Below are 16903 nucleotides of genomic sequence, written 5' to 3' on the forward strand. Positions count from 1 at the left end.
CTGTCCAGTTCCTCCTTAAATTTATTTAATCTATCAACTTCCACAATCACAAATGGAAGTTTGTTCCAGCAATTAACTACTCGCTGTCTAAAGTCAAATTTCAGCACATCTATTCTATATCTGTCTTTTCTTAATTTGAATTTATGCCCCCTTAGGTTCGTAATCTGAACAAGTGGAAGGATCCCATCAAAATTCAGCGTGCTCAATCTATTCAAAGTCTTATACACCTCAATCAGATCACTGTGCTGGTGTCTAGTCTCCAGCCACTGCAATTTGCAGAACTTAAGCCTCTCTTGGTTAGAAGGATCCCTTCATTCCCTTCACCAATTTTGTTGCCCTTCTCTGTACACGCTCAAGCAAATCTACATCCTTCCTAAAATGAGGGCCTCCAGACCTGTATGCAGTACTCAAGGTGTGGCCTGACCATTGCCTTATACAGAGGGACAATCACCTCCTTTTCCTTGCTAGCAAAATTCCTATATATCATTGACAAAACACCATGATCTGCCCTGGCAGCCTGTCTGCATTGCTCAGAAAAGTCAAAATATGCCAAGAAACAAACTGAAAACGAAACTGAAAATATAATAAGAAAGTGAGCGATACCTGGAGTTTTCAAGTAATGCATAGCAGAAGTAAGCTGGCGAGAAAATAATATGTAGCTGAAGGAAAAAGGCTGGGAAATACAGTGAACATATTTAGTAGAGTTGTTTGTTTGTTTGTTATTTGGTTTTTAGGAGCATTAGCAACTAAGGCCATATGGTGCCTCCATAGCCAGGTGGGCAGGAGCAGCAGTGCGTAGCACACGCTTCTTGATTAGACCGGGGTTCGAGCCTGTGACCACCAAATACAGAGGATGCGGAAAGGTCAGGGAATGACCACTGAATATTCCTGGAGCAATAATGGACTAAAAAATGCATGGAGATACATATGATTAGCATTAGAAAAAAGAAATGTGGTTGGAATAATCAGACTTTACTATAATAAAGTCGTAAGATATACTAAAATAAACATATGACAGTTCATAGATAAATAAAAAGTATTGAACAAAGCGGTGATAAAAAGAATGCATATCAAAACTGATAGACGGTAGACCAAGTGATATGGCTACAATATATTAAGCTGACAATTGAAGTTGAATAATCTCATATAAATCGAAAAATTACCAATTAGGGGAGTAATTGCTTACATATCTAAGCATAGAAAGAAGGAAATATGTGAAGAATCACATAATGATTTGAGATAGAGAAAAGTTAGATTAATAATTATAATCTGTAGTCCAAAATGGAGTGAACCAATATTGAAGTGATATCAGTAATCATTACTGTAATTGATAGAATGTCTTAAATCCAAAGTTGTTTCAGATATAAATTTTTTGAGTATGAGAGTAGCCTGTGCGGGCGTAGATTTTTGCCGCTCCTGGAACAGAGAAGTTTTTTCTGATTTATTTTCTGTTTTATTAGCTTAAATTGGCATATTAACTTATTTTCTAGAGTAGCTTTATATTCCTATTTATGATACTTAGTTTATAAAGTAACTTAGATAGGGATTTTGTAGGTATTACTTAGTATCGGTAAGGGTATCAAATCCACGTGTTTACCGTTCGTTAATTGCCACCATTGTTACGCGATACAAAATATCTCGAACTAGATAGCATAAGCTTAATATAGTATAGTATAGTACGTAATATTGTCAATTAATCAGTAAAATCTATTAATCTTGTTGAACTTCATTGTCAATTAAATTGTACTTTTAACTATACATAGGTTACGTAACATAAATAATTAGTAAAAATAAATAATTAATACTTAACTTGATATGGAAGTTATATAAAGGGATTTCGTAGATAACACTCAATACTGAAACATAAATATAGCGTTATAACTGTGTTGGGATACAAGTTTAGGGTTTTAATTTTGTACTGAAATTGGAATTTTATTGAAATTAAATCGAAATCATGACTCAGACAAGAGCAGCAAAGCAAAAGGCTCAAGCTAATGGGAGTGCTGTGGCTCAGGGGAGAACTGAGGGGGACAGTAGCCCTCTGAATCACAGCCTTTTAAAATGCACTACTTGCTTGATGTTTGTGGACAGTCAGGTACGGGACATGATACTGCCATGGGGGATGTCTTTGTGTGTACGCGATGCAAGTAGTGTAAGGAAATCAGGCGACAACTCAGCGTTGTTATGGACCTACACTGCAGGCTTGAAGGACAGTGTGGATGCCCTCAAAGGATTAAAAGTGAGGGGCCCCATCAAGCTCTCAGCTGCCCACAACAGTGCCAGAGCTCGCACTTGGTCATCACGCAACACAGCGGCAGCCCCCAAGCCAAAATGTGCTGGTCCCAAAGGAACTAGTAGTTGTTGGTGACTCTGTTGTCAGGGAAATGGGAAACATGCTTTGTAAAAAGGATAGGTGGAACAGGACCAGGGTATGTCTGCCAGGGGCAAAGGTTGATGACATTGTAGAGCAGATATCATCTTTTAAGGGCACAAAAGGTGATATAGTTGTACACGTTGGCACTAATGATATTAAGAGTAGGAGACCGGCGGAATTACTTAACAAGTACAGGTCACTGTTGAAAAAAAGCCGTGAATTAGGGTTGAATTTGAAAGTGTCTGCAATTCTGCCCAGACACGATAGGAGGGAGTATATGATGAGAGCCCTGTCGATCAATTCGGCCCTGGAAGGATTGTGCAAGGCTCAAGGGGTAGAATTTTTTTCAACCTGGTCTGTACTTGTTAACAGCAGAGACTGCTTCTACAGGGATGGGATACACGTAAATAGAAAGGGTGCAAGAATGTTTGCTGATGCTATCGAGGCAGTGTTAGGCGGGTCGGAAAACTGCTAGATTGGGGGGGGGATACAAGGACTAATAGATTAACAATAGCCACTGGCAGAGGTGAAAGTGATTCTTGCACTGCTTCTATTGGAATGAGCAGCAGCCTGGAAAATAAGATGCAGGATATTTCAGAGACTGCTGGGAATCATTGGGGTACAAGTAAACACATGGGTTGTGTTAGGGTAGCTAAGAAAAAGAACAGGTGCATGTATACTGACGTGTACACCAATGCTAGCAGTTTAGTAAATAAATTTGATGAATTTGAGGTATTGCTCAAAACATCAAAGGCAGATATTGTTGGGATTTCAGAGATGTGGCATCACACAGATATAAGGAATGCAGAACTGGAATTTGGGAAGTACAATGTCTACAGAAAGATTAGACTGGATAGAAGGGAGGAGGGGTTATGCTATTAGTTAAGAAATACATAAAATCCAAGGAAGTGAAGCCAGTCGACATCGCTGGACAGTGCAGTGTCGAGTCAGTTTGGTGTGACATAAGCATTGGGAGATCAAAATTGAGAGTAGGAGTGTGCTATAGGCCTAATGACTCTGATGAGTATAATAAGTAACTGTACAGGGAAATAGAGTGGGCCAGTAAATCAGAGAGTCTTATAATGAGGGATTTCAATTTCCCAGATATTGACTGGAATTTGGGGGCTGGTCACTCACACACTAGCAAGGCTTTTGTGGATTTATTGGATGATTGTTTTCTACATCAGTATGTTCGGGAGGCAACTAGAGGGAGTAATACTCTTGATTTGATTATCAGTAGTGATTCTTCATGCATTAAGAATCAGCAGATAAATGAACCACTAGGTGGCAGTGATCACAGTGTGCTGAAGTGGGATTCACTCAAAGAGGTAACTACCATTAGGGGTAAAGGGAAGGGTTATTGCTTTTGCAAAGGTGACTACGATGGACTGAGATGGTATTTAAATTCTATACAGTGGGACCAACTGATGATGTTAGCAACAGCAAATTCAAAATGGGAAGCATTCAAAGAACTTATCTTGGAAGCTACTAGGCTTTACATACCAACTAAGAAATATTGTTCAAGGTTTAGGCCTAAATGGATGTCAGATGAACTAATGAGACATATGGCAGAGAAGAGAAGAAAAATGCATGGGATACATACAAATTAACACGTGACACAGAAGCCTATGATGGATACAATTTGATCTGTAACCAAGTTGCAAAGGAGGTTAGGCAGGCGAAGGCAGATTACGAGAAATCTCTGGCAAGGGATGCAAAAAAATTAAGCAAAGAGTTCTTTACTTATGTAAACTCTAGAAGGAAGTGGATGAATCGGATTGATCCACTTGATGTCGATGGGTCAACTGTTGATGATCCTGCTCAGGTGGCTAACAAACTAAATGAATATTTTGCATCGACATTCACACATGAGGAGTTATTCAGCAAGGGGAATGCCAGAGGTGTATTCAAATCTGGCAGTAAGCTAGAGAATCTTGTAACAACTGTAAGTAAAGTGGAGGAGAAATTGTTGAAGATAAACACAAGAAAAGCACCTGGGATGGATGGGATCTATCCAGTTATATTAAAGGAGGCAGCAAAGGAAGTAAGCAAACCCTTAGCCATAATTATTAGAGCTTCCTTGGACTCAGGGGAGGTACCCATGGACTGGAGATGTGCAAATGTGACCTCAATTCACAAAGGAGGATCAAAGGCTGACACAAGTAATTATAGACCTGTGAGTTTAACTTCTGTTCCCGGAAAATTAATGGAGGCAGTTAAAGAAGCACTATAGGATCATCTAGACAAGACTTCAGTTATAGCTCGGACATGGCATGGTTTTGTTAAGGGGAAGTCTTGCCTGACCAATTTGATTGGATACTATGATGCAGTCACAAAAGAACTGGATGTGAGGGAATAACTTTGATATTATATACTTGGATCTTAGAAAGGCTTTTGATACTGTTGCACATGGAAGACTGCTGCACAAATTGGAGCAGTGTGGCATTGGAGGCAAATTGCTGCTATGGATAAAGGGGTGGTTGACGGGGAGACGACAGAGAGAGTGGTAATCAATGGACACTGCTCATCGTGGACTAATGTTATTAGTGGAGTCCCTCAGGGGTCAGTATTGGGTCCATTATTGTTTTCTGTATTTATAAATGATATTGATGATGGTATATCAAGCTTAATGTCCAAGTTTGCAGACGAAGACGAAGGTTGGCAGGGTTGTCAAGGACACTACTGACACTATGCTGCTGCAACAGGATCTAGAAAGAGTGAGTAGATGGGCTGAGAGGTGGCAAATGAAGTTTAACATTGACAAATGTAAAATACTACATATGTGAAACAGCAACCCCAGAGCAACGTATCAACTCTGTGGTACTACACTGACAGTGGTAGAGAATGAAAAGGACCTGGGGGTGGTTGTGCAGGCATATATGAAGTTCTCTGAGCAGTACAGACGGGCTACAAGAGTAGCTCATGGTGTATTGTCAATGATATATAGGAATTTTTCTAGCAGGGATAAGGAGGTGATTATTCCATTGTATAAGGCAATGTCAGGTCACACCTAGAATACTGTATACAGGCCTGGAGGCCTCATCTCAAGAAGGATGTAGAGCTGTTGGAACGAGTACAGAGAAGGGCAACAAGATTAGTGGATGGAACAAAGGGGTGCTCTTACAAAGAAAGGCTTAAATTTTGCAAATTACAGTGTCTGGAGACTAGGCACCAGCGAGGTGATCTGATAGAGGTGTATAAAGCCTTGAATGGTTTGAGCATTCTCAATGCTGATGGGATTCTTCCTCTTGCTCAGAATAATCACCTGAGAGGGCATAAATTCAAATTGAGGAAAGACAGATGTAGGATAGACGTGCAGAAATTTGCCTTTAACCAGCGGGTGGTTGGTTGGTGGAACAGACTTCCATCCTTTGTCGTGGAAGTTGATAGCCTAAATAAGTTTAAGGCTCAGCTGGACAGGTATTTTGAACGAACAGAGGGGTGAAGTGGAAGTGGTTATTTTTTATTTATTTATTTTTTTTTTTTTTTTTTTTGGCTGATGCTGCATAAGCTTGCTTTCTTGCATCAAATGCCTCTACTAATGCTAATGCTAAATCCAAAGGTGAAAGGGTGTAGTAAGAATCCAATGTTGAAAGAACAGTAAGTAAGTCCAAGGATAAAGAACTAGTTTAAATCCAATGATGAAAGAATATGAAATAATTCCGAGGATATAAATTATAAATAACCTGGTGACTTTAGACCCAATGGTGGTGGTGTAGTTAAGAATCCAATGATGAAAGAACTGGAAATAAGTCCTAGGATACAAAACTAGCTTAAATCCCAAGATGGAAGAACATGAAATAATTCCAAGGAAAATGGATGCCTTTAGACCCAATAGTGGTGTAGTTAGGATACTATAGAAAGTAATTTATACTAAAATCCTAAGGCGACTATATGGTAACTTACTACTATACATTTGAATATCCACCTCTGGATTTGTTTTCTACTTAAAATGTACAGCCACCTTAGGATTTTAGTGATTTGATATTGCTACTGATTTAGTATAAATTACTTTCTATAGTATTCTAACTACACCACTATTGGGTCTAAAGGCATCCTTGGAATTATTTCGTGTTCTTCCATCTTCAGATTTAAGCTAGTTTTGTATCCTAGGACTTATTTCCAATTCTTTCATCATTGGGTCTAAAGTCACCTGGTTATTTATATCCTTGGAATTATTTCATGTTCTTTCATCATTGGATTTAAACTAGTTCTTTATCCTTGGACTTTATCCTTGCACCGTGAGACACAACAGAGGTTAGGGGGGTATATAACTATACATTTTGTATAGACTGAAAGTAATATGTAATCAAACAGCAAATATGTTGTTTATATCAAAGTTGTAGTTTATAAGTTTTTTGAATTTTATATTTATTGCTTTTTTGAAATGATGGTAGAGGAAAGCTTTAGGGAAATTATTTCCTCTACCATCATTTCAAACAAGCAATAAATATTATAAAAAAAAGGCCTGTACATAATGTATAGTTATATACCCACTAGCCTCTGTTGTGTCTCACGGTGTAGAAAGCCTGTGCCCACTTATTGGCTATGCACAGGGGTATTGTGTTTTGTTATGTCCGGCTCACTGTTTTGTTAAGTTTTGTCAACGTCATTATTTGTATTTCAATTTTTTCTTCTTTTTACATAACAATACCAATACTGACTTAAACACATGAGGCATTTATTCAGGGACCAACTATGGTATGGGTTTAGCAACCCCGGATAACCCGAGGACAACTATATTCCCCTCGTTCCAATTGCTTTCTACTGTCCTTAATAACTACAACTTATTTCTTGTGCTCAATTAGGCTGCCCGAAAGCAATATCAAGATGCTATTCCTCTGTTATTGCTCCTTTTTCCTTCTTAAACAAAGTTTAGTGTCTTTTCCACACTACTTTGTTAGTCATTGATTCTCCCTTTGCTGGCACTTTGCCTCATTTGTTTAATTGTTTACTTCCCCGTCACACAGGTACGGTTCACTTTGACAATTTCACACCTTCTTCTTCCCCCCCCCCCTCACTCAGGGTTACTTCAACTGATATAAATATACTTTACAGAGAACTATCGAGATGCTATTCCTCTGTTATTGCTCCTTTTTCCTTCTTAAACAAAGTTTAGTGTCGGCTTTCTTCTTTGGGTCTCTGATGTTGCTCTGTAATCACCACACGTAACTAACTTCACCGCTACCAGCCTAAGCAAACAGTAAGTTGGCATTAACCTGACTTTATTCCTTTATCTAAAGTTACTTTGTTTAAATCTCATACTGTATTTTACCTTCTTTTTGATTTCAAACTTTAACTCATTTTTCCTTTAACTAGATTTAATTGGCATTATTTTAGCTTTTTAGCTCTGTTTTATACATATATATTTATTTTTATTTATGTTTGAATTTTATTCCTTCCTTTTGGTCTCTGTCAGGTCGGCTATGATGTATACATTTCACACGTATACATCATAATGGAAACAGAGACCCTGCTTATTGTGGTGGCTCCTACGTTTTGGCTGCTGACCCACCCTTTGAAAAAGTAGCCCTAGGACCCACTACTTTAGGTACCATCATTATTATCATTATTATTTTTATGTTGATCTAATTTAATTTCAGGTTATCTGCTTTTACCTTGCTGGCATTCTCAATTTTTCCATGGTAATTACAATTGACAGGTCAGCACCCCCCTACCTAATACACTGAAAAAAAAAAAACATTTGACTATATTTCATCATGGTGTTCGGGTATTTCTACTATAACTAGTAGTACTCTGGATCCACAACCCGGTTTTATAATTTAATACTTTTAATTGCTTGCTTAGTCATTCAGAAATGTGATTAAATCCTATTATTTTTTATCAATATTATATATATATATTATATAATTATATTTATATATACAGGGTGGTTCAAAAGTCAATAATCTAAAGGTGAACTGTACAGACTACAATATGCAAAAAAAGCCTAGTAAACATGGGTCCTTAAGTGCATTGTTTTTGAGATATTGCACATTTCTAGTTGGGATCCACCACTGGCTTGTTTGTTTAGGTTAGGTTATGCTCATTCTCTCTCTCTCTTTCCCCTCTCTCAATGCTCTGAGACGTAACAGGCATACTAGTATTTGTCAAAGGATCGTCAACATGGAAAGAGGTTACAGCAACAAAGAGTATGCAGACGGCATGCACTTCATGTATGGTAAAGCCAATGGCAGTGCATTTGAGGCTGCACGTTCGTACCAAGAAGAATTTCCCCGCCGAAGGCAGCCAATAGGTGCACATTCATCAGGGTACATCAATGCTTTAGAGAACATGGGCGCTTCGCACATGGAGTACGAGCAGTTAGGCCCAGAAGCATAACACCTGATGTTGAGGAAAGGGTGTTAGAAAGAATAGAACAAAATCCGGGAATTTCGTATATAGCAGGGTGTGGCAAATTTTACATCGCCAATTACTGTACCCCTACTATATCCAGCGTGTACAAGGTCTCAGCAATATAGACTGCCTTCCCAAAGTGAACTTCTGCCAGTGGATGCGACAACTACGTGTCCTGAATCCCCAATTTTTAAACAACACTTTGTTCACCTATGAAGCTGGGTTTACTCATGATGCTATTTTTAATTTTCATAACTGTCACATTTGGTCTGACGAAAATCGTAATGGAAATCACAAGTTACAACATCAGCAATGTTTCCCATTGAATTTCTGAGCAGGACTAATAGGAGACCGTCTAATTGGACCACACTTTCTGCCAAACAGGCTAACAGGATGGCTGTACCTTCAGTTCCTGCAGAATGTTCTTCCAGACCTCCTTGATAATGATAATGTTCCACTTCGGCAATGTCAGAACATGTAGTTTATGCATGATGGTGCACCGGCACATTTTGCTCGAGTTGTGACTTGGTATCTAACTAGAAGGTATGGTCAATGGTGGATAGGTAGATGTGGGCCTGTAATGATCACCAGACTTAAATCCTATGGATTTTTGTATCTGTGGTCATGTAAAAAACTTGGTGTACACTTCTGACAGTAACACAGTTTAGGAATTGCAGCATCGGGCTGAAGGAGCCTTTCAGCAAATCAGAAATTACCCAGGAATGCCTGAGAGGATTCACAACTCAATGCAGAGAAGACTAGAAAGCTGTGTATGGATGCAAGAACACCTTTTGTAACATCCTGTAACATGTAACATCTGTAAAATCCTGTGGTGTTGAAACCAAAAATTAAAAATGTATTATCTTGTGTTTAATAAAACCACCCTTAGCAAAGGATTCACAGCTTTTTGCTAAACTAGTGCTCCCATAGTCAGTGGTGGATCTTAACAGAAAATGTGCATTATCTCGAAAACAGTTCATTTGTAGCCAGATGTTCACTGGGACTTTTTTCGCTTATTTTAGTTTGTACTTTTCACCTTTAAATTATTCACCATCATTTTTGAAACATCCTGTATATATATATATATATATAATAAAAGTATAATTGGTACTGTATAGGTATTCAAAGTGTATTAAAACATTGGCATAAAAGTACTTAGCAGCCATAAGGCCAAAAGAACCTATAAACACTAAGATAACCTGTGTTGGTTTTTTTTTTTTTTTTTTGGTAGTTGTTGGCACATCAGTTTCTGTGGCCATAATGCACCTCCCAAGGTTTTTGCAGTACTTTGATCCAAGCCCGAGGTGGGATTTGAACCCGCAACCTTTGGGTTGCCAGGCAGGTACTTTACCCACCCGGCTAACCCGGTTGGCCCTGTGTTGGTTTACATTGCTATACCCTAGAAATAAATATATAATTAGCAATAAAATAAAAATATATAAAATAGAATAAAATAAAATAATGATTATGAAGCTAATTATTGATAATCAGATACATTGAATGGCACTTTTTCGAGGGCTAACACCATTCAATATATCCCACCAGTAATTAGCAAGGCTGTCTGTTTCTGATTGTTATCTGCCTGTTTAACTAGATCCAAATAATTAAACTAAAGGCAATCTCTGCTAAACTTTAAATTTAACAGCAAACAGGAAAGATAATAGCTAGCCAAACAGATAGCTTTGAAACAAATATACAGAATATAATACAGAAAAAGAGTGCCAACCATAATTTTCATTTCAGATGTGGTGTTTTTTATTTATTTTATATGTGTGCAAAAGAAAGCTTATGCTGACATAAGGAGAAAGGAGGTAAGAATAAGTATAGTACCTCAATTTCCCTCGAATTCTCTAATAGATCTTGAGGTATAAGTATAAAATTTTAGAGTTAGAAAGTAAAAAGTGAAAAGCAAAGAAAATAGCTTTTTATAATGGTACTTAGGATATACCGGGAGCGTAACTGCCCGACAATCTTACAATAGTAATTAGATTACAGACTGATGTAATGTTCAATCTACAATTGATGGCATTAATCTGATCTGACATACCTTTTACATCTATTCCAATATTTCATAATGTATATATATATAAAATAATGTTCTTAATTTAGTTTAATAAAGTAATTATTAAAAAAAAGATACTTTTCAAATTCAAAATAATAGATATCTAATAATATCTTGTAATTTTAAAAATTGATAACCTATTTTAAAATTATAGAACTTGCAAGCTGTAACTCATTATACCCTGGAACCACTTCAACATAATATGCATATTCGTCTAGTACAAGGAAAATGTGAATTGATTGAAAATTTATTGAAAAAGTATCCATCTGACCAGCTCGAGTAAGCACTTAAATTACTTGTTTTAAATCTGTATATGAAGAGTCATTAGTTTGTAGAGTGTTTTAATGAAAACCTTAAATTTCAACTATTTTCATCTCATTCAGAAATGTTTTTGCAACATCTTGTCTATATCCTAAATTTTTTGAATTTCCTCTTTTAAAATGGCACCTTTTCAAAGGGGAAATTCAAAGAGATATTCCAGTAATATTGTACAATATAATAATGTTCATATACATAATTTTCATATACTATACATTAAAAAAGTTTTCCTCCTAGTGATATTTATTCGAGCCAATAGGAGAAGAGGGTGAGGCAATTACATCGCTACAAATGCAATTAATTATTGACAACTGCCTCCATAATGTTCACCAACCTTGTGCATGTGATTCTCTGTCTAACATTTGATGTTCAATTGTAACATTTTTTGTTTATTAATGAAAATTGTATATTTGTAAATACCGCGGTTTAGTATTTTGTAAATATTTTAAATATTTGTATACTTTGTAAATATTTCAGTTAAATACAAAAAAGACTGACTACAACATAAGTCAATTTATGATTGGTGTAATCACTTTGAAAGAAAAGACTATCTTAAGGGAAAATGGCTGCCCATGTGTCACTGATGAAACATTGCACAATGTAAAATTTTTTCAGCAAGTCTGCAATATCCACTTATAGGCATAGCTCTGTGTTTTCCATTAGTATTTACTTTTGGAACATTACAAGTTGGTGCAGGCATTAAAATTGAGTAACAAAAATGATATAGATTTTGCTGTGACTCTCAACAAAAAGTGGATGAGGATGGTGTGGCCATATAGCTTGTTTTTCAGTGATGAAGTCACTTTTCACTTGAGCAGTAAAATCTGCTGCCACAATCAAGTGTAGAGCACTGAAAATGCTTATCAAGTCATGAATCATAATAGGACTCTGCAAAACTAAATGTGTTTTGTAACATTTGACATTAGAAAATCAATGATCCTTTCCTTTTTATGGAAAAAACAATCAATGGTAACATTTTGTACTTGAACTGTGGTTTGTCCTCATCTTCGTGAAGGTCCTGCTGATTTCAACTTCCAGCATGATGGTATGTCTATTCATTTTTGTTGGACATGTGAAAAATCTCAATAACGTGGCACAGTTTGGCTGTAGTAGCTCTTGTGCCATTGAACTCCCACTTCAACAACAACAATCTCAATTACACACTACCTCAGTGATAGGTGGGATGAGGTACCAAAGAAGAAGAAGATGTATATTCCTGGTTCTCCCAGGTCTCCAAATCTAACACCCTGTGACTTCTTTTTGCAGGACTATATAAAAGGTGCCATGCTTGTAATTGCCAACAGACATTCCCAAAATGAAACACAAGGCCATTGAAGTAGTGGCATCACTTACCACAGACATGCTGCTAAAGGTCTGCGGAGAAATGGACTGTTGAATTGACACCTACCATATCACTTTGGGGTCATATCAAGAGTGTGTGTAGGGTCCATAGGAAACTTCTAGAGATCTCTGTTATAACTACTGTAGACAATGATGACACTATTGGAAGGTTGATGATGCTATTCTTTTATTATGGCTTAGGAAGCAAGCAGCCCACTCTGGGTAACAGGGTTGATTTTAATGTATTGGAAACTAGGAGCTCATCATTATATTAGACTTTTTTTTTTCTTTTTACAAAATATTATTTATTTATTTTATATATTTGTTTATTAACTAATATTACAGATTCAGTTTAGTACAGTTTCAGATTCCTAATCCTATATAAATAATAAGTGCAAATAAAACTTCTGTTGCCAATACACAAACCCAAGAATATAAGCTATTATTATTAAAATAAATAAATAAATAAACAGCTTCTTAGATATTTAGTTGTTAGATATATTAGAAACACAACAGGTTATTTTGTCAGTTTCATTTAGTTTATAACAATCTAAAATTTGTAACAATCAAACAATCTAAAAAAAAAAAAGGTAATTTTTTCATCTTTTTTTATAACTGTGCAAGGTATTTTTTTATATAGATTGAATTTATAGTTATTTTAATATAAGTTGCAAAAGTTATTTCCTAAATGAAAAATTCTGTTCACAAAAGAATAAGACAAAACTCATTTACTTAATATTTTTTATTTGTTTTTAGTATTTTGCCTCTAGAAAAACTGATGAAGTTCTTAGTGAATGGATTGGAACATCCAGCTGCTCCAATTCGAGAAAAGTTGCTTCAGCTTATCATTTTTCAGTATCAGAGGCTTGGCTATCCACTGAGAGAATATTTGCCATCAGACTCAAATATTTCAAAGAGAAGTGCTTTGTTGCATCGTTTATTTCAGGAAATGGCAAAGATTGATAAAAAGCAACTAGGAAATGTATAAATAAATATGCCAGATGATTATAAAGTTTCTTCAGGGTTTCATGACTATAGAATTCTGTGTGTAGCTGCAAAGAGTTGAAAATTTGTATGGAGTTTCTGTCAAACATGTGCTTGATTCCCTAGGTGAAAACTTGCATAAAGTTTGCAAAACCTGCCAACTTTTAGAAGCTGAAAATTTTTTAATACAAGTCAGCTTTCAGCTGCAAAAAAAGGGGAGATCATGAAGATTTTGTAAAAAGCACATTTTAATGAGAATTATAATATGCACTTTAGAGCAAGTCAGAGCTGATAATGTGATTTAGTTAATTATATTGACAGATAAATTCAAAACAATTGGAGGCCAAGGTAAAAAAAGCCCACACAAGAAGCATGCAAAAGTTCGATGAAATTTACCGGTAAAAGTACTTTGCCGTAACGGCATTTGTATTATTGCTCGCTCAGTAAACAGATGGTAGGTGTTATCAGTCTGGAGTAGAAGTTGAATCCCAAGGGAGCTTGAAACCCTCTCGAAGTGGAGGGGGGTAACCTGACCTTTTTTCTGTAGAATCACTAATTGAATTAACTAATTGAATCACGAACACAGTCATATTGGAAGTTCTGGTATCGTAAAAAATGTTTATAACGTAGTTTCACCGGTAAACTTTTTCGAAGTTTGCCGTTCTTCTTGTGTGGGCTTCCTTTACCTTTGCCTTTTTTTTTTCTTAATAAACAGTTTATCCACTAGTCCACCAGTGATTCTAAAGAAAAAAGGTCAGGTTACCCCCTCCACTTCGGGAGGGTTTCAATATCCCACGGGATTTAATTTCTACTCCTGACTGATAACACCCACTGTATGTTTACTGAGTGAGCAACAATACAAATGCCGTTATGGCAAAGTACTTTTACCGGTAAATTTATCAAACTTTTGCGTGCTTCTCATGTGGGCTTTCTTTACCTTCACCCAATTGGAAATATAGATAATTTAGTTGCTACAGCTTTCCTTGAATTAATGAAATAAACGATGAAATAAACCCATATTAGGAAATAAAGTTATATTATTACAGCTTATCAAAACAATAATGATGGATACATGCATTACTTCAATTTAATGTAGGCACATTTGAAAGTGAGAAGACTTATAAGTGAAACATTTTGAATTTGTTTCTGAATTAAAAAAAAACACAATTTTATGAGTTTCACTACAGATTGTATATATAACCTGTGCTTTTTTTTGTGTTGGTACGCAATGGTACGGCGTACCGGCTCCTTTATTAAGAGTGACGTGTAACATTTGGATGCAGTGCACTTCAAAATTTTTAATATTCCGTAAATTTTTTTCACATGTTTACCTACTATTCAAATAAGCTTAAAATTATTTAACTAAATTTGCATTTTTTTTACTATCTATTTTTAAGATATTTTCTATATAAAACTGTATAACCATTTTTATAATACTAAATTACTCAGTCGGACCTCTGTTTAACGAAGTCCTTTTATAGTGAATTATTTTGAATTCCCCTTGGAAGTTATATTTAAAATAGTTTTCGTTGAGCGAAGAAAATTTTCATATAGCGAACAGATTAGGAGAGAATTAACTCGGTATGCACTGTTCGCAGTTCTGACCTTCAGGCAATTTAGGCAATTAGTGCTGCTGCAGGAATTAAAAGAGCTAAAGCATTCTACAACTTAGTGGTACCTGGTAAAATCTATCCGACCACCTGTCCCACATACGGAAAAGTCGCGCTGGTCAAGAGTGAGCAGTTCAAGGTGTATTCCCAATGGACTCTGGCCCACCTTCTACTGCAGTGGTGTCCAACCTTTTCCCGTACAGGGGCCATATTCAAAAAAATTCCAAGTTAGATTTCTTTAGTGTGTTACATTTTCGATATCTTGCTGCATGTAAAAGTAAAATTGAAAATATTCGAAACTTTTATTAAGTACAATACACAATTACATTTACTAAACAAAACATTTAATGAGCAAAATTTTTTGATAATTAAAAAATTTAAAATACTGTTTTAGTTCACTTTACTCGCGGGCTGTAGGTTGGACACCTTTGTGAATCAACCGTAAGCGCCCCGTTCGAGAATTAGAAAAGGGATTTTCTTTTACTCCAACAAATAATCATCTGTTGTTTCGCAGAAGTGCGTTATCCACATTTTCCCTATCTCTGTTTACATGGTCACAGTACCTGAATATCCCAATGACACCGACATTTTGGACAGTTTCAAAAAAAAACAAAAGAAAAAATTCAAATTTAAATTTAAGAACTAGTGACAATATCGATGATGAGAGAAGGAAAAAGAGGACAACGAAGGTATTAATCCTTCTAAACATAAATTGTTGGTATTTGGTGAAAGTGAAGTTGGAAAATTGTCAATTAGGTTACAGTTAAATGAAAGAAATGCAATTTGTGGATACCTAATTGATAAGAAGGTTTCAGAAGAATTGAAGCATTTGATGAATGCTCTGAGTACAATACCAATTTCATGGAGTGAATGTGAATGAGGATTTTCACAAATGAATCTGATTGCCAGTCCAACCAGCGCTTTGTTGATGACAAAAACAGTTTCTTCACTGTTTTTGTCATCCAGCAAAATATGTCGTTGTTGTTGTTATTTGGTTTTTAGGAGCATTAGCAACTAAGGCCATATTGCTCCGGGGATATGCGGTGGTCATTCCCTGATCTTTCCACATCCTCTGTATTTGGTAGTCACGGGCTCAAATCCCGGTCTAATCAAGAAGCGTGTGCTACGCACTGCCACTCCTGCCCACCTGGCTACGGAGGCACCAAAATATGTCAATTCGTGGCTGCTTTGGAAACATCATTCAGCAACCGACACATAAAGTGGAAGAAAAGAAGTCTGCATAGGACAGGGGTTGGCAACCTGCGGCCTGCGAGCCGCATGCAGCTTTTTTAACACATGAAGCACAATTTGAAATGGAGTTAAGAGGACTTAAAAATCAAGGACATGTGGAGTGCAAGACTAAAATGCCTTAAAACTGAAATTGAGGATTTGTAGAGGCAAACGGCTGCCCTTGCAATTCTACACAAATGGACGGCAATAGATGACTTTAAAATGCAGACCAAATTGGGACCCATATATAAATTTGAAAATATTTGCATTTGGACTTCTCTCAGTTTTTGGTTCGACGTATTTTTGTGAGCAAATATTTTTGAACATGAACTATATAAAAAAATAAATCAAGAAACCGTCGTCTGAACAATGTGAGCATGTTTAAAGCTCAGCATGTTTAATTACAACATGCTCGCATGATGTTGAGAGACACGCTCAAGAAGTTCATCAGCAAAAGTCACATTAATTTGTACTTAATTAGTTGTTTGTTACATTTTTTCGATGTATTAATAAAGTATTAATACATCGAAAGTATTAATAAATAATATTTCAAAAAATATATAGATTTTAATAAATACCTTCCCACTCTATTCTATTTCTTAAAAAAACTCTCACCCCCCCTCAGCT

The 16903-nt window shown here is 36.2% G+C and overlaps 1 protein-coding gene across 3 annotated transcripts in view; it reads left to right on the plus strand.

The window, feature by feature from the left end:
- Positions 1-13483, plus strand: part of LOC150079276 (centrosomal protein of 104 kDa) — a 211455-nt gene extending 197972 nt beyond the window's left edge. For all 3 annotated transcript variants that reach the window (XM_090383351.1, XM_090383352.1, XM_090383353.1), the window contains 2 exons: positions 10948-11072; positions 13209-13483. In XM_090383351.1, the coding sequence (XP_090239477.1) occupies positions 10948-11072; positions 13209-13440 (357 nt within the window). In that variant the 3' untranslated portion in view covers positions 13441-13483. The remainder of the gene's footprint in view (positions 1-10947; positions 11073-13208) is intronic.
- Positions 13484-16903: the final 3420 nt, after the last annotated feature.

The sequence above is a fragment of the Mastigoproctus giganteus genome, chromosome 10, assembly GCF_048544385.1.
Source record: "Mastigoproctus giganteus isolate SK-2022 chromosome 10, ASM4854438v1, whole genome shotgun sequence".
NCBI lineage: Eukaryota > Metazoa > Arthropoda > Arachnida > Uropygi > Thelyphonidae > Mastigoproctus > Mastigoproctus giganteus.